Source organism: Moschus berezovskii, chromosome 20 (assembly GCF_049115385.1).
Source record: "Moschus berezovskii isolate FMDL1 chromosome 20, NW_MosBer_1.0, whole genome shotgun sequence".
Taxonomy (NCBI): Eukaryota; Metazoa; Chordata; class Mammalia; order Artiodactyla; family Moschidae; genus Moschus; species Moschus berezovskii.
In genome coordinates this window covers 39864092-39886400 of record NC_142479.1, presented here as the reverse complement: position 1 = coordinate 39886400, position 22309 = coordinate 39864092, and the positions used below count along the sequence as shown (strand labels likewise).

Sequence of the window (22309 nt, the reverse complement as noted above, 5' to 3'; positions counted from 1 at the left end):
CCTTACCCACTTACTCTCCTTCCCACTATAAAAAAGCTGAAAAAACAAAATGCATAAGTCTTGTCCTTTAGCCTTGTGCCCGGGATCAGAGAGTTCGAGCCCTCTTCCGGTGCCAGGGTAGCTACTCCACTCTGGGTCAGAGCTAGGTTTCGGCCAGTCTACAGCTACCACAGGAAGCAGCCCCAGAGGGCAGCCTCGTGCCCGCCTCCCGGGTTCCCAAGCTTGCCCCACCTCAGTCAGGCCTCGCCTGACAAGGAACCCTGGTCTGAACCTCAGTTGCGAGGAGGGGGTTGCTATCACGGTTCCCAGACCTTCTTTTGGATATTCACACGCAAGGCAGAGGGTTGAGGATCAATTCCCACCACTCCCAGGATCCCAGCTATTCACACTGCCTCCAACCTGCACTTGCCCCTTCTGATTTCCCACCCCCCTGCCCCTTCCAAATGCTCAAGGCTGCTCAACCCGCACTGGGACGAGGGGGCAGGCTGGGACCTGGGGCTGCGCGGGGTGTGGACAAGTTGAGGGCTTTCACCTAGGAGGAAGATGTGTTTGGGGCTGAAGGGCGCCTTAAGGGCCAGGCGGTGGGGGCAGGGGGGCGGCGAGGACCACGGGGAGGGCTGGGGTCAGACCCCATAGGCTCGTGGTGGGTGTAGGGAGCCCAGCCACCAGGCTCAGGGTTCGCGGGCAAGGAGGGAGAGGCTGGGGCCCTGCAGCGCTGGACCCGCCACCCGGGAGGCCGCGGTCTCCGCCCTCGGCGCCCCGCCCCCGCGGCCCGGCGGCCGACTGGTGGCCCGCCGCGCCCCGCCCCCGCCCGCAGTGCCCGGATGTGGGTGACGTGCGGCCGCCATCTTCCCGTCCCGGGCAGCCAGCGCCAGTCGGAGCCAGCTCGAGCCTCCGCTGCCGCCGCCGCCATCACTGCCGCTGCCAAGTCCTCCGCCCGCTGCCCCCGCCATGTGAGTCGGCGCCCGCACCTGCACCGGGTGGCCGGCGCTGGCCGCCGCCCTTAGGCCTGGGCCTGGGGAGGGCCCGGGGTTCGAGTCGCGTCCCCCACGCGCCCCGAGTCCCGAGACCAGGCCGGCGCCCGTGACTGCGCGCGGGCATCAGGAGAGCCCCGCGTCCCTGGCTGGCCGCGAGGAGGCTGACCGCTGGAGGGAGCGGACTCCCCGTCTGTCCGCTCCGCCTCTGCCATCGCTGCCGGGTCCACCCCGGACCGTGTCTGTGAGGTCGCTCTCATTTGACAGGCGGGGAAACTGAGGCCCGAGGGGGAGGGGGCCTCCCTCAAGGTCACGCAGCAGCTCGCCCGCGGGGCCGGACGGAGGCCAGGGCTCGCATCGAGTGGCTTTCTTCCCCGGCAAGAAGGAAGGGAGGGACGGATGGAGGGACAGGCGGATGGGCGGAGCCCTGGCTGCGGGGCCGAGGACTGCAGGCCTTGGTTCTTAATCCGTCCCTGCCCCTCAGGTCGGCTACCGCTGCCACCGCCCCCCCTGCCGCCCCGGCTGGGGAGGGAGGCCCTCCTGCGCCCCCTCCAAACCTCACTAGTAACAGGAGACTGCAGCAGACCCAGGCCCAGGTGGATGAGGTGAGTGGGGGGTGGTGGTGTCAGAAACAGTGGGAAGGATCCTGAGGGTTGACAAGCTGGTACGGGGGTCCATCTTGGGTTGGGGGGTGATGGCAGTTCATGTTTGGATACAAAAATAACCATGGCCCATCCTTGTCAGCATGCAAGCACGGGAGGGCCCTTGGGGATGTTGGTTTGGCTAACCTGGGGTTTTTCACCCTGGGTGGATGCTCTGGTGAACGGCAGGCTGCTTGAGGCTTGGTAAATAGAGGGTGGTGCTGTGACATCTGAGCGGTCTGGCTACCACATGCCCCTCCTGTGTGCCCCTTGCATGTCTCTGGTGTGCTAGGCATGTTCTGTATATGTCCTTGGCATGTTAGCCAGGCCACATGGGGGTGCCTGTTCCCTGTGTGAGCTCATGGTGGGTGGAGGAGTGCCCTTTGAGATGGGCCTTGGCACACACACCCCTGCCTTGTGGGCCTTCTCCCAGGTGGTGGACATCATGAGGGTGAATGTAGACAAGGTCTTGGAGCGAGACCAGAAGCTGTCCGAGCTGGACGACCGTGCCGACGCCCTCCAGGCGGGGGCCTCCCAGTTTGAAACCAGTGCAGCCAAGCTCAAGCGCAAATACTGGTGGAAAAACCTCAAGGTAAGGGTGGAGGCAGGTGGGAGGACAGGGAGGAGGAGGGGTGGGTGAATGGGAGTATCCTGGTCTGTCTCACTGAGCCCCCTCTCACCCCCAGATGATGATCATCCTGGGAGTGATTTGCGCCATCATCCTCATTATCATCATCGGTGAGTAGGGTGGGAGTGGCTAGGGCCCTTTCATGGAGAGGGTTCCCCTGCGGTTTCTGGGTTTTGAAGGTCATTAACTTAAATTTTAGTATTCAGTAAAAAGCATATATGGTGGCCAATAGCAGTTCTGATGCATCTAGAGCCCCAAACCTTGAAGTTGTTCAGCTTGTACTTTGCCTGATTCTGGGCAGTTTCTGTTAAGATTTTCAGAAACAGGAAAGCTGCTGGATCCCCAAGGCTCCCTTGAGGCCCTGTTAGGCCTAAGAGCATAATAGACTGGGAACCTGGAATTGGGGAGTGGGAGAGCAGCAGAGACCGAGGGGCTTGAGAAACAGCTGGGAAGCAAACCATCCCATTGTTTGAGAGCTGTGGTCTCAGAGGATTAGGGGTCTGTGGCCCCAAGGCCATTCCATGGAGTTGAGATCTTGGAACGGATCTGTGTAGCCTCCTTGCTTTACAGATGGAGAACCTGAGGCCAAGAGGGGAAGGGATGTCACCTAGCTGGGAGGTGGGGAAGGTGGGAGCAGGGCTGGGCTGACACACTGCTTTCTCTCTTTCTCTTCCTCCCTTCTCCGTCTTCTTCCTTCTCTTCCCCTCTCCACAGTTTACTTCAGCTCTTAAACCCCTGAGGAGCCTGCCCTGCCCAGAGAAGGGCCTCTCCCCCCAACCCCCAGCCGCTCCTCCACCTCTCAGCCATATCTTCCAGCCCCACCTCCCCTGGATCCGTGTGTGTGTGTCGTGTGTGTGCCCCCTTGTAAATAGCCAGCTGTTATTTATACATATATAATATTATATATATTTGGTCTGTTTGTAGTTTTATTACTAGAAGATTTTTTCCAGTTGTCCTTAACACCCCTTCCTGAGGTTCCCATCACCTCCTTTTCCTCTTTCCCTCCTTCCCTTTCCCTCTCTTCCTGACCAACCCCAAGTCCCCTTCATTTGCATCTGCTATGCAATAGTCCCTCTTCCTCTCCTTCCCTTGGATTTAGCTGATCCTTCCTCCCACCCTGGCCTTTCCCATACCTCCACTCCTACCCCCTGTACAAAAAAGACAAAAAGCAACTGTCCAGGCTTCCCTAGATGCATTTTTTTTGCATCATTGGGAGGCTCTGAGACTGGTCCCTCTTGGTCCTAAGAATCCCATGGTCTTCTGGGAGCTTCCAGCATGTTAATTAGCATCCATTTGCCTACTGACATCCCCTTTGGTTTCCTTTCTCTCCCATCACTTTTCTGTTCAGTCTTTCAACCTGTGTTTCTTTTTTACTGAGGATTTAGTCCCTGTTGGTCCTTGTATCACACTTTCATTTGCATGACATTATTTGTAGGTGGTGGGGAGCCTGGGCTTTTGGGGAACCAGGCTGTTCTGGCCCCCAGAATCGCCCCCTCCAGCCCCTCTAGTCCAGTTTGCCTCCCCATCCCAATTTTCCAAACCTCTTGTCCCTCCTTTCCCTCCCCCCAGCTGGTGTGTAAGTGTATTGGAGTTCAGTGTGTTATGATGGACCAATAATTCTGCCACTTGGAGTCTCTCCCCACATTCCTGCTCCCCAGTTTTCATGTGGGGCGCTCAGTTGACATTCCCACGGGGTCTCCCTCCCTCCTGTCTGCCTGATCTGCCTCCTCCTCCTCCCACCAGGAGAGTTGGGGGTTGGCCACAATCCGATCTGTTTCGGGAGAGGTGGCTACAGTGTGTGTGGGGGTCATCACTGCCTTGGGGAGGATGGGGCAGGGCATCATCCCCCCAAATCCTGCCTGAAATCTCTGGCCCCACCCCTGCTGGGGGGTGGATTGAAAACCCGCCCTCATATGGGGGGGTGATACCCCATCACTGCCCAGCTCCTCTGACTGCCCCCCTGAATTTAGGGCGGGATACTAGTCACTGCCAATATGCATATAGGACTTGCTGGAAGATGGGGATTCTTGCCCCTCTCCAGGGCAGTCAAGCCCAGAGAGAGCTGTCTCCCTGTTAGGTGAAGTGATAAAGGAACGGTTTAATGTCTTTTTAAATGGCACAATTTTAGGGGTCTGAGGGTGAATTCCCTTAACCTGCCACTGGAGGGGACCCCCAAACTCTTCTCCCCACACTTGAGGTTTTTGTGTGGAGGGGGAGCAGGGAGATCTAAGCTGTGGTGTGAAAGGGTAGGGAGAGATGCTGGGGGTGGGGGTGCTGTGTTCTAGACCCCCCATATTATCCCAGTATCCCCTGCCCCCCTTCCCTCACCCCATGCCCCCAATTCTGTGGCGCATCCAGATTGTGAAAATGTACAATAAATGTGTAATGAGTAACCAGGTGTGTTCTAAGGTCTTTTCTTAACCAGTGGGAAGCATATTGGATCTGCAGGTATAACCGGAAGGTTGAGAGGATACATCTGGAAGAGACAGCTTTGCCAAGGGGCCTGACCTTGGGCAGGGCAGGGCAAAGGCAAAGTATGATTCTCAAAGTGGCCACGAGGGGGCACAAGGAGTTGGTAATGGAAAATGTTCATGATCCCAGTGTCAGCATGGTGAACCCTGACACTGGAAACCTGGAAGCATGGCTTCCCAGCTTTCCCTGTTCTCCCTTCCCCGAGGGCATACTCCATCGTTTACTGGATCCCTTTTTACTCCTTGATGAACTCTCGGATGCTTTCAGTCTCTCCCGTGGTCATTTATTCCTAGGCCTGAAGTAGATGGGCAACCATGAAATTTCTCTCCCCCATTCTGACTAGCACAGTGCCAGCATCCAGAAGGAGTTCATAAATACTTACTGAACAAAACCGCTCAGGGAGACCCAGCCAAGTGTGGTGTGGAGCTGACTAGATGGCTTGCTACTCCTGCATTCTTGTGGCTAGATGGCCTGCTGCTCCTGTGTTCTCTTGTGGGACTGGTGACCCTAGACACTGTACTGAACTCTTTAAACTTCCGGCTCTGTAGCACTCATGATGTGGTACCCTAGCGTCCCTGCCCACAGGCACTTTAATAGTACGTGGAGAGTGCTGGGTAAGTTCTGGAGGGCCCACTTTCTGGGCTGCAGCATGAAGATTCAACAGCACAGGAAACCTAGTGTTTCCCAAACTTCTGGGCTCCTAAGAACTACCAGCAACGCTTTTTAAAATAGATTTTCAAGCTCCTTCCCCGGCTATTGATTCAGCAGTTGTAAAGGAGCCAGGTGATTCCTAGGTATACAGTCATCATAATGTTCACTTGTTGAGGGCTTACTGTTTTTGAGACAGTGCTCAGGGCCTATTCCCACTTCATCTACTGAGTAATTTACAGGTTTAGGATTACTGAAGGCCTTAGGACCCACCTTTATCAGGGACCTGATACGAGGGTACCAAAAATTGACCCCATATTAGAAACTAGCGTGTTAATCCGGACCGATTATGTAACCTCTCTGACTCTGTCTTATTTATGAAGGTCAGCTGCCTTCTCCCGAGTTTGTAAGCAATGCACCTCCTGGCCTACAAAAAATAACCTGGAAGGTGGCTATTGTCATCATTATGACAGGGTACTGAGACCTGAAGACGGCTTCACCCTAATGCTCCCACCTTTCAGCTTCAGGGAGCTTCAGAAACCCAGGTCCGAAGTTGCAGCGCGGGGTCGCTCTTGTCACGCGCCTGACGGCTCACAAAGTGCCCCTACCAAAGCCACCACCGGTCACATCTGCGCATGCGCAGACTCGACAAGCTTTGGGAAGAGTGTCGTCAAGGAAAATCCCCAGCTTCTAGGTAAACAAATTGCCGCGTGAGATCGTCCGCACGTGTCCTCTACAGCTCCGAGACACTTCAGCCTATGAGAAAATTTGAAGGGCTGGACTCGGGTTTGCGTCACCGATCCTAGGCAGGTCGGGGGGAGGCAATGCTGCCACAGCCAATAAGGACTTCGGAGGTGGGTGGAGGCGTGGCTTTCGCTCAGACGTCCAATTAACGAGCTAGGGCGGCCCCTCCCGCACGTGGATCTGTCACTGCTGGTTGGCAAACTGACCAATGAGAAGATGACGGAGGCGGGCGGCACCAATGGTGGCAGTGCGGAGCCTGGGTGGCCGCACGCGGCGCGGGGCATGGGTCGGCGCTCTTAGGCCAATAAGCTTGAGGGGCGTGGCGTCCCGGTCGGCGGGCGGGCCTGGAGAAGCGAAGTACCCTTGATCCTAGTTGGGAAGAAATTGGATGGCGTGCGAGCCGAGCGGTGAGTTGCTCCGGCGTTGGGGGTGAGGAGCGGCGGTCGGTATGGATTTTTCCACGGTGATGTGTTCTGTAAGGAGGGGTGTTAATGCAGTGCAGTGAAACGTGCGTGCTAAGTAACTTTAGTAGGGTCCGACTCTGCGACCCACTGGACTGCAGCCCACCAGACTCCTCCGTGAGATTCTCCGGGGATCTTCCAAATGGCGTGATTACCGTGGTGAACTCTGATGGTTGTGGGGGAATAGGGACTGCGAACTCAACTCTAAAGAGAGGGGAGCGGGAGTCCCTTACATCAGATCCCTCAATGCCCTAAGGTCCCTGGACCCCTGATTGCCTCGGGGAGGGTCTTGGAAGTTAGCGAACTGAGGGAGCTGAGAACCCTGCTACCAGGGAGTTATGGGACAGGACCCTTGAGAGCCGGTGGGGGCCGTTCCAGGGCGTGACTGCTGTTTGGGTAGGTACTTTAAGCACTTGAAATTGGCAGGTGTTCTGAGGCTGGAGAGAGGCCCTGGTAGGGCAGGTGGGAGGGTACCAAAGGGTTGCTGCAGGTGGGGTGATGTGTGTGACCCTGAGCTAATCAAATCTCGGCTCTAGATGTCTTTCTTATGTGTAAAAGGGAGGGGTTGGGCTTCAGAGCCATTCTTGGGAGTAAACATGATGTAGCAACAGTCAGATCCTGAGAGGGAGAATGGGCTTGTGCAGATTGGCTGTACATATGTCTTCCTGAGCTCTTGGAGTGAGGAGGTACCTACACGGTGTATCTGTCTGTACAAGCAGCCACGCCTGTGGTTAAGTGACCTGCGGTAAGGTGGAAGACTGAGGAAGTGGGGTTCCTAGGAAATCAGGGGGGCCGGTGGCTGCTAGGGTGTTCTCAAGGACTTTGTGAGCATGTGAAAACTGGGACTGTGATGATTTGAAGCGTGTGGAGAGTGCCAACTGAATGCCCTAAGGGAGAAGAGGGGGTGGATGGAGTCTGTGTTTCAGGCACCAAACTTAGAATTGGCTGGGTATTTGAGAGGCCCAGGTTCCCAGAGCTGGTAACACCTCAACAGGTTCCTGAAGGGTAAGAGGCCAGAATTATGAACCATTATCAGAGCTCAGATTTAAATCCTGGGCCCCGTTTATTAAAAGCCTGAGAACATATTATGTAGCAATTTAGGCAAGTTTAGTAATTTCTGAGGCTTAGTTGGTCCTTGTGGAATGGGGATAGTGATGCCTATCTCACAGGATTGTTTTGAAGATTAAAGAAGATAACGTATGGAAAGTGCTCAGTGCAATGCCTGGGTCGTGTCTTTATTATTTTTTTTTAGGTTAAAAAAATGACTATGGAGTGATAACAGTGACAGAGTGTAAGATTTATGTGAATGCTGTGGTTGGGAACTATTCTCACATTCTTAAGGTTGCTGGTTTTTTCAAGTTGTGGTGACGTCCTCCCCATTTCCCTCTTCCTGGTTCTTCTGGTCTTGAGGTGCCAGGCTTGCTCATTCCTCCCTTTTATTCCTCTCCCAAGATCCAGGCAGCAGCCTGGGCTACTTGCTCTTTTCCAGTTCCATTTCCTCATCCTAGACCCACTCTCCTCCCTATCCCTCCGCCCTCTTTCTGCTGCCATAGTAACAAGAGATTCAGGCTCTGAAGGGGGCCTCAGGGAAGAGCAAAGGTCTCTTGCAGAACCTGGGCCTCCAACTTCCCCGCCCTGACTTTGGGACCGGGCCAGAAGATGTGTACAGTCTGGGAGAGGGGGAAAGCCAATGCCAGGAGCTGTAGGAGCGAGCCAGGGGGAGGGCGGATGCGAGCCTTGAGCGGAGAGCCAGGCATGGGGGCGAGGGAGGGGGGGACCCCTTCCTCCTAATCCTCTCTCCAGGAATCCTTGGCTTGGGGACAGGACGGCTGTCGTTGGGCTGGGGGAGGAGCCCAGGCGGGTGCATGTCCTGGGATACTTGCCAAAAGTACACGATGTTCCCAAGTGCACTGGCCGCCGCCCTCTCGGGCTGGCTGTCTCCCAAACCACTGCCTCTCCAGCCTCCCTGCCCCACATTCCCCTGCTGCCTCGCCCCGCCCCCTTCCTCCGCCTTGACGTCACCGTCGCCTCCCGCCCCCTCTCCTCCATTGACGGCAGCGGGGCCTGGTTACTGTGGGAACCGTGAGGCAGTATTCTGGTTAGGGCCTTGAGAGCAGGTGGGGGCTGCTAGAGCGCGACCTTTTTGTCTACGAAAAAGAGAAATACAGAGGTGGAGGTGGACAGCAAGGACCGCCTGTGTAGGGGCAGATCACACTAGAGCCCTGAGGAGTGCCGGAGAAGAGGAAAAGCGGTTTCCAGAGAGGAAGTGTCTGAAAAGGAGACAAGGGACTGGACCACAGTATATGAGTTGGGGGGCCATTTTCAAGGAGAGAATACTGAGAATCCAGGTTCCGGAATCCTCTATTTCCTCTGACTTCTTGCTTTGTTTTTTTCTGGGTTATTCTGTAGCCTTCCTGCGTCTAGCTTTTCCACAGATCCTTGCCCTGCCACCCCCACTCCTCATGGGGAACACCACTGTTAAGGAGAGCTTAGGCCACGTGCCAGTGAGGGGTGTGCACCCACAGCTGATTACCTCAGCATCAACCTCTTCACTTACCACTCACGTTTCCAGGGAGCCCTACAGGAACTACACCTCAGTCTTGATTGGAGGGGGTCTGTGTAACTGTAGCTCTTTGCAGCTCAAACTGGCACTTTATTCCCCCAAATCAGGATTCAGGGTTCTGCTCCTTGCCTCTTAAAAATAAATTATAATTTCCAGCCCCTTCTCTATTGCTGACGTCCCTCCTCCTCCCCTAGCTATATTTACAACAAAGTCACCATGTTTTTAATCACCCTGCTGTGTATTAGTTTCTCTTCTGGGGGCTTGGAAATACAGTTAAGGAGATAGATGATGAGGTGCTTGGCTTTGTCTTCTAGTGGTGGGGACTTGAAGGCCTTGCCACCCCACATTTTCTGTGTATAAGGTCTCTTCTCTCAGCCACCCCTTGCCCTGTAGCCCTGGCTTCCTGGCCTTCACTTCGGGGCCAGCCCTAACTGTGGGTGGCTGCATCCTCAGGAGAGAAGCACTAGTCACTACGTAGGTTGCTCAGAGTGGCATAGAAGCACCTGCCATTGTTTCCCTTCACAGCCTCTGTTGGGTTCTATCTGCCGTTTCCATTGTGTGGCATCCATCATCCCACTCCACTCCCTCCTCAAATTGCCCTCCTCCTAGCTGTCCACAGGATTTGAAGTGTCAGAGGAAGGGATTGGATATGGCTTTATGATGACGACAAAACTGGGGAGGGGAACCTAGGAAAGGCCAAGCTGGGTTTCTGTCTGTCCCTCTCCTCCCAAGGACCAGTCATCTCATCCAGCTTGGCCCACATCCTAAGGTCTGCATTCTTTCTGCCCAACCTCTGGCGAGGCCAGGGTGTCCTGTTGTGCAGGGCAGGGCAGTTCAGAGTGTAGACCTCTCTTAAATACCTACTGTGGCCCAGGTATTTTCCCCGAATAGGGGCAGCTTCCCTTCCTTCCCCTCCCTTCCATTATTTACTGTGCAAGGCGTCCTGCGTCCATTGGCTGGGTTGTGGTGTCTGGGGCCCTTCAGCCCAGTGCCAGCACCCAGATCCACGTGCGCCCGTGTGTGTGACACAGCCCTGACCTCAGTGGGGGCCAGTAGCCAATCAGGCGCCGGGAAGAGATCCCCCAGCCAATTGGGGGTGGGGCCTGCGGCTCCGCCGGCAGGAGGCCAATGAGGGGCAGTGCCTGGCGTTATGCAACCCTCCTCCTGGCCCCGCTGAGCTTCCACTCCGCTGCGGGTTGCAACGGCGGCAGGCAGGCGGCCGGAGGGCGCTCGAGCGGCCAGGTAAGCATCTCCGCGGCCACCATAGTGGCCAGTCTTCGGCCTCGAACCGGATTGCCGCCACTTGCAGCCTGATGGACCGCTTTTGACCCGGGCGCTCAGACGGCACACCAGTAATCCGCCTTGCTTGCGGTTGTCCACCCCCTCTCTCTGTCCCCAGGGACGTAGGTATTCCTCGAACCGTGTACTAAGCGTCCGCACTCCTGCTTGCCTACCTTACTTCAAGCTTTCTCCCGGCTCCCAGCCATCCCGGCGTCACACCCGACCCTCACCAGGCATTCCCCTGCTGCCTTTGTCACTCGGGGGTCCCCGGTTTTGCCTCAGCACCGGACCTCTTCGGGATTTACGCTCTCCCTGCGCTCCCTCCTCCAATCCCTGGCCTCGCGCCGGCCGTGATGTCAGCCCGGTTCAAGCTGGAACATCCCGTTCCCGGTGCTAGTTCCTGCTGTTGGCCACAGCCTTCCCTTTTCTCCTGAAGCTCAGAAAATGCTCTGGGGTTGGGGGTGTGGTTGAAGAAGGGAAGAACTACCTGCTGGCTATTGTGTGTCCCTTGGTCAGAGCTGAGTATGTCTGCCTCGGATGGGTGTGTGTGTTGAGGGGGGTGGGGTGGTGAGTGTATAGAAAAGTAGGGGAGTGAGGAGAGAGGATTCTTGGGTTCCTGACAATGGCAGGTGCCGGCTTCGGTCCTGTGGGTCGAGAGAGGGTGCAGGGGCCGGCGAAGGGAAAGCTGTGTTGTCTTGACCGGCACTACTGGGATCCTGGCGAGTGCCCGGCCGAGGCTTTTGCGCCGAGGGCGGCGGTGATTATATTTTGCCCTGGGGAGCAAGGCCAGCCTCTGAAACCCCGATGGCTGCCCCTCTTCCTATGGCCACCAAGGCCTCTGGGAACCTGGGATGTATTAGAGGTGGGCGACCCCTGGTTGCGCCTGCCAGTGTGGGAGGGTGGCGTTCCCCCTGCTTCCGCCGAGAAAGGGGGGAGGGGTCGCCCCTCCCGCCCTCTTGTGGGCCCTCCAGCAACCGCTGAGCTCAGCCGCTGACGTCGGTTTCCCTGGCGACCGCGACGGCGGCGGAAGCGCGTGGTGGGGCAGCGCACGTCCGCGCGCATGTGCGGCGGAGGTGGCACCGCCCCCGGGTAAAATTAGCCCGGAGGCCTAAATATAGGAGGCGGCAGGCTCAACCTCTGCCCTGGGACCTTGCTGTCCCAGACCGAGGGGGGGCACTGATGGGAATTTGGGGATGGGAGGTATCCAGGCTGTGGCTCATAGTTGTAGTCCTAGTCGACCGCTCAGGTTCTAACTCAGGCCACAGTGACAGGGGATGTTGGGGGAAAAACCCACCGGCAGCCCCGGCAAAGGGGACAGGAACAGAACTTGCCCAGGCTGCCTATTGGAAGCCTGGGTCCCAGGAGTATGGAAGCCTGCCAGGGAGGGTCCGAGTGAAGTCGAAAGGTGTTGTGAAGTTACAACCCAGGTTTTTCTCCTTGGTCTCTTCAGGTGCTGACTGTGGTCAAACTTCTCAGCCCTCTGAGGTTTGGGTCTCCCACCTCCCTCCTCTAGCCAGGCCTTCCGGCCTCCTTGAGCGTCTGTGGTGGCCTCTCCACCTTCCCCGTTCTCCTGCCCTCCCCATGGCCCAGACATGAGCAGGAGCGGCCCCCTAGAAGGGGCTGATGGGGGAGGGGACCCCAGACCAGGGGAACCCTTTTGTCCTGGAGGGGCTCCATCCCCTGGGCCTCCAGAGCACCGACCTTGTCCTGGCCCCAGCTTGGCTTATGACACGGATGCCAACAGCAATGGCTCCAGCGGCAATGAGTCCAATGGACCCGAGTCCAGGGGTGCATCTCAGCGGAGTTCACACAGTTCCTCCTCCCGCAATGGCAAGGACTCGGCCCTGCTGGAGACCACTGAGAGCAGCAAGAGGTGTGTCTGGATGGGTGTGGCGGGTTCTGGGAATGCTCTCTGGAGCCATCTGAGCTGGGAGACAGGCCCCAGCTGCTGGCCACTTTCTCTTCATCACCTGTTGCTTCTCTTTTAGCACGAACTCTCAGAGCCCATCCCCACCCAGCAGTTCCATTGCCTACAGCCTCCTGAGTGCCAGCTCTGAGCCAGACAACCCTTCTACCAGTGGCTGCAGGTTTGTGGGGGAGGACAGGGGCAAGGGGACTGCAGGCCAGGCTCTGGGGCTAATGCCTGTACCCCCTCCTTCCTTGTGGGCCCTGCAGCAGTGAACAGTCAGCTCGGGCAAGGACTCAGAAAGAACTCATGATGGCACTGCGAGAGCTCAAGCTTCGGCTGCCCCCGGAGCGCAGGGGCAAGGGCCGCTCCGGGACTCTGGCCACACTGCAGTACGCGCTGGCCTGTGTCAAGCAGGTGCAAGGTGAGTGGTGCTCCTGGGAGGGTAGTGGTCAGGTTCTGGGTAACCTTGGGAGCTGTCTCCTCGCTAAATGTGCTGCTGCCCACACCCCATAGGGATTCCCTTCTAGCTTAATCATTAAAGTATCTGCTTGCAATGCAGGAGACCTGGGTTCCATTCCTGGGTTGGGAAGATCCCCTGGAGCAGGGAATGGCAAACCACTCCAGTATTCTTGCCTGGGAAGTCCCATGGACAGAGGAGCCTGGTGGGCTGCAGTCCATGGGGTTGCAAAGAGTCGGACGTGACTGAGGGACTAAACCACCACCCGCCCCTGCAGCCAACCAGGAGTTCTACCAGCAATGGAGCCTGGAGGAGGGCGAACCGTGTGCCATGGACATGTCCACCTATACTCTGGAGGAGCTGGAGCACGTCACGTCTGAATACACACTCCGAAACCAGGTCAGTGCGGCCCCACCCCTGCACCCGATGTGCCCCCAGCCCCGCTCCCACAGCTCCTGAACCTGCGCTCATCCTTACTCTCTTGCCTAGGACACCTTCTCCGTGGCTGTCTCCTTCCTGACAGGCCGCATTGTCTACATTTCCGAGCAGGCGGGTGTCCTGCTGCGCTGCAAGCGGGATGTGTTCAGGGGCGCCCGCTTCTCGGAGCTCTTGGCTCCCCAGGACGTGGGTGTCTTCTACGGTTCCACCACCCCATCCCGCTTGCCCACCTGGGGCCCAGGGGCCTCTGCAGGTGAGGTGCCCAAGTGCTCGGGGTAAAGATGAGCAGTCCCCGGAAGCAACTGCTGTGAGGGGCCAGGGGACCCAGGCTTTTACTCACTGGGTTTTTCTCAGCCCAGGGAGGGGATGGGGAGCCGTACTCACTGCCCTCCTGGTCTGTCTCAGGTTCAGGCCTCAAGGACTTCACCCAGGAGAAGTCTGTCTTCTGTCGTATCAGGTCAGTGGGAGCCGTGGGAGCAGACCCCTTCCACCTCCCATCCCCCCCGCCCTCCTTTGCTGGTCAGCCACGACCTTGAGCTGGACGGTGGGTGGCTCTTCACCGATCATCACTAATGCCACTTTCTCTTCCTTGCTAGAGGGGGTGACCGGGATCCGGGGCCTCGGTACCAGCCATTCCGCCTAACCCCATATGTGACCAAGATCCGGGTCTCCGACGGGGCCCCTTCCCAGCCATGCTGCCTGCTCATTGCAGAGCGCATTCACTCTGGTTATGAAGGTGGGCAGCCCCAGGCCTGACCTGGTTGGGGTAGGAGGAAGGGCTGGGGGTGAGGCAGAACAGGAGTCTGGGAGACAACTTTGAAACAGGATGAGGGTTTGAACACTCCTTTAGAGGTTGAGGTGGGTAGAGCTCCAAGCTAGGAGAAGGCAAAGAAAAGTGCCTTGGTTTTCAGTTTCGTTATTGGCATGGGGCACAGAGATAGTCCAGACCGTCTCTGGAGGCCAGGGGGCCCAGGGGAGAGCTGTGGAGGGAATCATCTGCCAGCCAGCCTAGGCCTGAGGCAGCACATGGAGGGCCCGGGAGCTGGAGCATTCTGCCTGAGATCCAATGGCCACGCCTCCTGTGCTTCAGCTCCCCGGATCCCACCTGACAAGAGGATCTTCACCACACGACACACACCCAGCTGCCTCTTCCAGGATGTGGATGAGAGGTGAGGTCAGGACCTGGAGGAAAAGGAGGTGGCCAGGGCTGAAGATCTGGCCCCTCTGACGCCCTCTCTCCTCTCAGGGCTGCCCCGCTGCTGGGCTACCTCCCCCAGGACCTCCTGGGGGCCCCAGTGCTCCTCTTCCTGCATCCCGAGGATCGACCCCTCATGTTGGCCATTCACAAGAAGAGTGAGTTTCTCTCTTCCTGATCGTACTTCCAGCTGTCTCCAGGGCTTCCTTAGGGGTGCCCCTATGATTGTGTCTCTCAGTGCCTTGATCTCGGGGTTGGGGGGATTCCACCTCACTTAGCTCTCCCTCCCACTGACCTGCACCTTGTTTCCCCTGACCTTCAGTCCTGCAGCTGGCCGGCCAGCCCTTTGACCATTCCCCTATTCGCTTCTGTGCCCGTAACGGGGAGTACGTCACCATGGACACCAGCTGGGCTGGCTTCGTGCACCCCTGGAGCCGCAAGGTGGCCTTTGTGTTGGGCCGCCACAAAGTACGCACGTAAGTGGGCACGTAAGTGGATCATGCCCTGGAGGGTGGGCCAGCGTGGAGGGGCCAGGGCTCAACTCCCCTTCCGCACCCCACAGGGCGCCCCTGAATGAAGATGTATTTACTCCCCCGGCCCCCAGCCCCGCTCTGTCCCTGGACTCTGACATCCAAGAGCTCTCGGAGCAGATCCACCGGCTGCTGTTACAGGTGAGGGTTGATGGGAGGGGGCTTGGGAGACAAGGAAGGGGGCAGAGCGGGCCTCAGGCTGTCTAACCCACCGTCGCTCTCCCTGCCTCAGCCTGTGCACAGCCCCAGCCCCATGGGCCTCTGTGGAGTCGGCCCCGTGCCTTCCTCCGGCCCTCTCCTCAGCCCTGGCTCCTCCAGTGACAGCAACGGGGGTGATGCCGAGGGACCTGGGCCTCCTGCCCCGGTGAGTGGCCCTGGAGTCCCCTGTCCTGTCCCTTTGTCCTCAGAGTTGGTACTGCCAAGCCCAGGGGGGCGTCGCCCATCTCCTTTCCTTTCTTGTTCTGCTCTCGTCATGACCTCCCCACCGGGGCCTTTCTCTTGTACTACGCTCTGGGCTCCTGAGGCTAGCCAGGCCCCCCCAGTGCTGCCCACTCCCTGCCCTGTCCCACAGGTGACCTTCCAGCAGATCTGTAAGGATGTGCACCTGGTGAAGCATCAGGGGCAGCAGCTTTTTATTGAGTCCCGGGCCCGGCCTCTGCCCCGGCCCCGCGTCCCTGGTGAGTTGGTGAGGGTGTGGGTGGGGAGCGAGGCCTGGGGGGGTCCCCGGACCTTCAACCCAACCCAGAGGAGTTTCTCTCTCCTTGGTCCAGCTACTGGCACATTCAAGGCCAAGACCCTTCCCTGCCAATCCCCAGACCTGAAGGCGGCCCCAGTTCCAATCCAGGCTCCAGTGCCCTTGGCCGCTGAGGAGACTGAGCGGAAAGAAGCCTCTAGTTGCTCCTACCAGCAGATCAACTGCCTGGACAGCATCCTCAGGTCAGGCCATCCTAGCACCTTCTCTGCCTGGGGCCCTGGCCCCGCCCCACCCAGACCCTGCCCTCATGTCCTCTGGTGCCTCCTCAGGTACCTGGAGAGCTGCAACCTCCCCGGCACCACAAAGCGCAAATGTGCCTCCTCCTCTTCCTGCACGGCCTCTTCGGCCTCCGATGACGACAAGCAGCGGACAGGCCCAGTCTCTGTGGGCGCCAAGAAAGGTGAAGACTCGGGCCTGCCCTGCTCCCACCACCCTGTTCTCTGGCCCTGTGCCTCTACATGTATTTGGGGCCCCCACCTCACTCTGTCCTGTCCCCCTGCCAGCCTCCCCTGTGCCATCCATCTCCTCCGTACCAGGCTTTCCTTTCCCAGCCACCCAGGGGGGCAGGGTGGTAACTGGCACCATCTCTCTGCACAGATCCATCAGCAGTGCTGCCTGGGGAGGGGGCCACCCCTCTGAAGGAGCCGGTGGTGGGAGGAGGAGCCCTGAGCCCGCTCGCCCTGGCCAATAAGGCGGAGAGCGTGGTGTCCATCACCAGTCAGTGTAGCTTCAGCTCCACCATCGTCCATGTGGGAGACAAGAAGCCCCCGGAGTCGGGTATGGGTGTGGCTGGGGGGCGCAGAACCGGGGCTCCATCTGGCCCCTCAGCCAGAGCTCCCTCCTTCCTTGCCTTCTCCTGCCCTCTGGCCCCAAATGGAGAGAAGAGCCTCTGTCTTAGCGTTTCTCACTCTGCTTGCCCGCCAGCCTTTGCCGCCTTGTCTGTCCCCCATCTTGCTTCCTGTGTTCTTACTGTCAATTCACACACAAAGTCTGGGGTGCAGGGTTCAACCTAAGGTGCTCCCCACAGAGGGTCTGAAGGCAAAGACTGTTGAAAAACCCTTTGAAGGGTCTTTAGGCATTGACCTGGAAAATGCGTGAGGAAAGAGTGGGGGTGGGCTTCCCTTCCGAGGTGGGTCATGGGGGTGTCATCCTTGGGTAAGGCCCCTGGAGGGGACCGAGTGTCCTTTCTTATTACCCTGAGACACCTTTGCGTGGAGCTTCCCAGAGCCAGTCCTTGGGGGGAGGTGGCCAGGATTTGCAGGGGAGGCCCAGGCTTGGCTGCAGGGTGGAGGCCGGGGGTTTGGCTAAGCTGTTGGACGTGGAGGGGTTGGTGCAGTGTGCTAATCGTGAGGTTCTCCTGACCTTTCCCTCATCTCGTCCTTCTCAGACATCATCATGATGGAGGACCTGCCCAGCCTGCCTCCCGGTCCAGCTCCCAGCCCAGCCCCCAGCCCCACGGTAGCCCCTGACCCAGCCCCAGACGCCTACCGCCCAGTGGGCCTGACCAAGGCCGTGCTGTCCCTGCACACACAGAAGGAGGAGCAGGCCTTCCTCAGCCGCTTCCGTGACTTCAGCAGGCTGCGTGGACTGGACAGCTCCTCCACAGCCCTCTCGGCCCCTGGGGAGCGAGGTAGCCACCTGGGATGCCCCTGAGCCTGCCTGCGGCCCGGTCAAGGACCAGAATGTCAGGGGAGGGAGTTCTTGAGGGAGAGGCTTCTGCTCCAGGGACCCAGGCTGTTGCCACCTCCACCACCAGGGCCCTGCCCAGAGACAGGCCCCTCGCCAGGCCCTCCCAACTAGGGCGGGGGTCTGGGCTGCCACCTGAGAAGGGCAGCCTGGGGAGCTGCACTCAGAGGCAGGCCAAGGCACTCTGCTTCAGGTAAGCCGCTCCAGGCCCAGTGTAGGGGCAGGAAGCGTGCCCACTCAGGACTCCATTGTTGCTGATTGGGAGGTCTATGTAGACTGGCTGGGAGGACTGGGGCAACTTCAAGGGGCAGAGGATCAGCGCTTCAGGGCAGCTGGCTGCCCTCCAGGTGCCTGCGGGAGGCTCCCTGAAGGCAGACGTAGGACTCAGGAGTGGGCTTTCCTGCCCACCTCTTCGCTCCGTCGTGAGCTAGGCAGAGCACGGCCCAACTGGCAAGAGGATCACCCAGGCTGGCAGTGCCTGCTGGAGTTTGGCAGAGGGATCGGAGCCACCTGCCCACTCATCCACGGACCTACCCTGCCTCCTCCTGTCTGCCAGCATGCCTCTGTCTTCTGCACACCCCCAGCATGACCCCTCATGTAACCTTTCCTTTCCCTGGCTCCTTTGTCCATAAATGCTCCCCTGTCGCTGTGATTCTTCCCTGAAGGTTCCCCACCTCCCCGAGTCCCCTCTGTTATGTGTGGGCTGGGGAGCCAGAGGTCCTTCACCTACCCTCTCCCTGGTCAGAGTGGCAGGGCAGTGGGGGTGGCAGGGGCCTAACTCCCAGGCTGAAGGCCTTGCTAACCCTTGTTTCTCCCTTCAGGCTGCCACCACAGCCCTGCCACCCCCAGCCGCCGCCACCACTGCCGATCCAAAGCCAAGCGCTCACGTCACCACCAGACATCTCGGGCCGAAGCCCCCAGCTACATTTCCCAGCCCTCGCCTGTGCCACCCTCTGCCCCCTGGCCCCCACCACCAGCCACTCCTCCCTTCCCAGCTGTGGTCCAGCCATACCCGCTCCCCGTGTTCCCCCCGAGAGGCGGTCCTCAGCCTCTCCCTCCTGCTCCCACGTCTGTGCCTCCTACAGCTTTCCCTGCACCCCTGGTGACCCCCATGGTGGCCTTGGTGCTCCCTAACTATCTGTTCCCTACCCCATCCACCTATCCCTACGGGGCACCCCAGACACCTGCCGAGGGGCCTCCTACCCCTGCCTCCTGCTCTCCGTCTCCGTCCCTGCCCCCACTGCCCCCCAGCCCTCCCCACTGCCCCAACTCTCCGCTCTTCAACTCAAGATGCAGCTCCCCACTCCAGCTAAACCTGCTGCAGCTTGAGGAGCCCCCTCGCGGTGAGGCGGGTGCAGGGGCAGGAGGCTCTGGGAGCAGTGCTGGGCCCCCCGCTCCCAGCGAGGAGACGGTGGAACCAGAGGCCAGACTGGTGAGCTCTGACTTGGTTCCCCCCATCCTCTTAGGGCCCCCACACGCTCTCTCCCCCACCCCACCACCTGGTCCTCCCCTCTCACACTTCTTCCTGCCTTCCTGGTTGTCCCCAGAGAATGGGGTCAAGGGGTGGGAATAAGGCAGAAATCAGCTGTCTCATCTGTGAAGTGGGGACAGTCCTGTCTGTCTGACAGTGAGGCCATCCCCATAAACTTCTGAGAGTGCGTCTGCCACTTGGAAGGGGTCCAGCATCACGTCCCTCCTCTTCGCCAGTTCTCTCACTCAGCCTGAGCCTGCTGTCGTGGAGTGGGAAGAGACCACTTGGGCTGGGTGTGCCCCCAACCAGTGGCAGCAGTAGAAGGGAAGCCTAGGTGTTGATTGCTTAATCCCTCCTGTCCCCCTCGCCTCCCCTCCCCCAGGCGGAGGTAACTGAGTCCTCCAACCAAGACGCTCTCTCCGGCTCCAGTGACCTGCTGGAGTTGCTGCTACAAGAGGACTCTCAGTCTGGCACGGGCTCTGCTGCCTCGGGCTCCTTGGCCTCTGGCTTGGGCTCTGGTTCAGGCTCCCATGAGGGGGGCAGTACTTCCGCCAGCATCACGCGTGAGTGCCCCCCCAATACTTTCCAGGGTAGGTCATTGTCTGGGGAGTTGGGAAGCCAGGCCCCACCATGGCTGAGTGGCCTGGGTCCACGCCCTGCTTTCTAAGGCCAGTGGGCTGGACCTGCGACCTTGAGTGAGGCATGGTGGAGCACCCCCTGGCCTGACTCTGTTGGCTGCCTGCCTCTCACTCTACAGGCAGCAGTCAGAGCAGCCACACGAGCAAGTACTTTGGCAGCATCGATTCTTCAGAGGCTGAGGCTGGGGCTGCCCAGGCCAGGGCTGAGCCTGGGGACCAAGTCATTAAGTACGTTCTCCAGGATCCCATCTGGCTGCTCATGGCCAATGCTGACCATCGTGTCATGATGACTTATCAGGTGCCCTCCAGGTGAGGACTTTGGGAGCACTCCTTGCCTCCCCTTCAGAAGACTGAGGAGGCTGCCTCTCTCACTCCCTAGCTAACTTGGGTTTTTGTTTCTGGGTCTGGCTCTGTCCTGGGGCATTCCTGTTCTGTCTCCTGCCCCTTGGAGCCCCAGCAATAGTCAGGCAGGGAGCAGCTTTCCTGGTCTTGGGAAGGCCTGAACTCTCAGAACACGGTTCTGGGGAGAAGCACGAGGCACTGAGTGGGGAGCTGCGATAGAAGAAAAGTGCCAGCCTCCTTGTGGGCCCTGGCCCCAGCTCCCGTTCTCTGCCTCCTGAACCTCTTCCCGGAGCAGGGACATGGCCTCTGTGCTGAAGCAGGACCGGGAGCGGCTCCGGGCCATGCAGAAGCAGCAGCCTCGGTTCTCAGAGGACCAGCGGAGGGAACTGGGTGCTGTGCACTCCTGGGTCCGGAAAGGTCAACTGCCTCGGGCCCTTGATGTGACGGTGAGAGGAGAAGTCTGGGCCAGGAGGGTGAAGAAAGAGTTGAGCTCAAGTTGAAAGGACAGAGGCTAAGAGCTGATCCCTTCACTGTTCCTTGGATCATTAATTCTGAAGGATGTTAATTCCACTGAGCTTGCTGCTGGGTTATTTAGTGTTAAACCATGTGAGTTTTGTGAACCTTTTCTGGGCCAGTTCTGTACTAATAATGTACACTGCGACTGTCCCGCAGTGGGGTCTGGAGACAGGATGTGACGCATTTTCCAATCTTGACCCCTTGTGCATCTGCCTGAATTAATATTTCCTAGGCATACATTTTGGAAAGTACTCTGGGGCCTGGGGACAAGGGGAGCTAGGTTGGCAGGTCAGCACTGAGAATCTGCCTGACTTACCCATACCCTTTTTTCCCAAGGCTTGTGTGGACTGCGGTAGCAGCACCCAAGAGCCTGGCCATCCTGATGACCCTCTCTTCTCGGAAGTGGATGGACTGGGGCTGGAGCCCATGGAGGAGGGTGGAGGCGAGGGTAGTGGCGGTGGTGGTGAGGGTGAGGGCAGCGATGAGGCCCAGGCCCAAGCTGGGGCCAGGGTCTTGAGCTCTCAGGACCTGGCCATGGAAGAGGAGGAGCAAGGTGGGAACTCACCCAGTCCAGCCTTACCTGCCACAGAAAATGGCACCAGCTAGACTCCATTTTGGGCCACCTCCAGGTGTGCATGAGAAGCTTCCTTCTCTCATGCCCCAACTCTCAGAACTCAGATGTGGCTGGACCAACCATTAAGAGAACTGCCCCAGCTTCTCCTGCTGTAGGGGGGTGGGGCCCCGTCACCAGCCCAGGACCCAGGGGCTGCCTCTGGCCTCTTTGGGAACAGAGGCTGGCATTCTTCCAGCCCAGCCCAGCCCAGAGAAGCCTCCCATCACATCCCCGGTGAGGAGCCGTTCCTTTTCCTGGACAAGGTTGCTGACAAGCTGCTGAAGCTCTCCAAGTCCCAGCTGAGCCGGAGTCCCTGTCTCTGGGGATTGGGGCTGCATTTATTTATTGGGGGAGTCAGCCCTCTCCCCCACCTCCTCCCCAGATGAGGGCAGGAGGAGGGTGTGAGGCCCAAGCAGGACCCTGCGGTCCAAACCCCTAGCTGCTCCAGGGTGGGGGAGGTTGGTGGACCATGGAGTCCCTGGTGCTGCCCCTCAGGTGGGACCCAGGTGTTCTCAGCTGTACCCTCTACCGATGGCATTTGTGTTTTTGATATCGTGTCTGTTATTTTTAATACAAAAAGGAAAAAAATACCAGGTCTTTGTGGAATGAAGTTTGGGGGTTGGGTGCACCCCCCCGGGGGGGAGGCTCTTTGTGAGGAGGTGTGCCCCTCCCTTTCCCGGAACGTAGTAGTGAAAATGAGTTATTCGCTCCCCTGAGGACCCATATCCCTCTTCTCCCCACACCCTTTCCCAGTGAGAAGGCAGGTCTAGGTGGCTAAGACGGAGTCCCGCAGTCACTCATAGTCGAGTTGGTTCCCAGCGTTGTGGGAGAAGGGAAACTGGTGCAGAGTGTTAACGCTCTGGCTCAGAACTTGGAAAGGGGGGAACCTTGGAAAGAATAAGTGATTGGAGATTGATGGCAACCTTTGTCCCAGTCGTTTCTCGTTTAGTGCCCCCTCATGAACAGCTGATCTATATCTAGAATCAACCAGCCCCTCACCGGCGCCGTGGCTTAGCTGGTTAAAGCGCCTGTCTAGTAAACAGGAGATCCTGGGTTCGAATCCCAGCGGTGCCTGGGGTAGTTAACTACAGTATATTATTGCTGCGAAGGGAACACGTTCCCAGATTCCCACGGGGACTCCCTCCCACCCCCGCCCCGCCGTCTCTACCGCAGCTTATCAAAGATGATTATTCTTATCTAGCCAGTTCCACGCCATTTGAGTTTCCAGCCGTGTGCACTTTTAGTGTAAATTTGGAGGCCAACTCCAGCTTTCATGAGCCACGTTTAGCGGCCTCTCTTTGTCTACAGGGATATGAGAATGTTGACTCAGATTTGGACCCGTTTTGCA

The 22309-nt window shown here is 58.5% G+C and overlaps 2 protein-coding genes and 1 non-coding gene across 8 annotated transcripts; all 3 read left to right on the top strand.

Annotated features, from left to right (window-relative positions):
* Positions 1–819: 819 nt before the first annotated feature.
* VAMP2 (vesicle associated membrane protein 2) lies at positions 820–3155 on the top strand. Its single transcript, XM_055406549.1, has 5 exons — positions 820–953; positions 1459–1579; positions 2049–2207; positions 2302–2353; positions 2958–3155. Coding segments are annotated over exons 1-5 (351 nt in total). The 5' UTR covers positions 820–951; the 3' UTR covers positions 2975–3155.
* A 2763-nt stretch (positions 3156–5918) lies between these two features.
* PER1 (period circadian regulator 1) lies at positions 5919–22259 on the top strand. 6 transcript variants are annotated; one of them, XM_055406537.2, is made up of 23 exons: positions 6538–10373; positions 11863–12285; positions 12401–12499; positions 12588–12742; positions 13056–13177; positions 13268–13469; positions 13622–13673; positions 13813–13952; positions 14307–14385; positions 14463–14569; positions 14734–14887; positions 14974–15082; positions 15174–15305; positions 15513–15618; positions 15712–15877; positions 15965–16095; positions 16293–16472; positions 17083–17325; positions 18203–18813; positions 19235–19415; positions 19610–19799; positions 20128–20278; positions 20685–22229. In XM_055406537.2, the coding sequence occupies exons 2-23, from the start codon at positions 12005–12007 to the stop codon at positions 20952–20954; spliced, it is 3861 nt and encodes a 1286-aa protein (XP_055262512.2). In that variant the 5' UTR covers positions 6538–10373; positions 11863–12004; the 3' UTR covers positions 20955–22229. The 6 variants fall into 6 exon arrangements, with proteins under 6 accessions (XP_055262500.2, XP_055262478.2, XP_055262504.2 ...); XM_055406525.2 differs by lacking the exon at positions 6538–10373 and adding an exon at positions 5919–6057 and having other exon boundaries at positions 15174–15618; positions 20685–22248; XM_055406503.2 differs by lacking the exon at positions 6538–10373 and adding an exon at positions 6383–6514 and having other exon boundaries at positions 15174–15618; positions 20685–22248.
* On the top strand, positions 21962–22035 carry TRNAT-AGU (transfer RNA threonine (anticodon AGU)). Its single transcript has one exon. It is a non-coding gene; the product is annotated as a tRNA-Thr (tRNA).
* Positions 22260–22309: the final 50 nt, after the last annotated feature.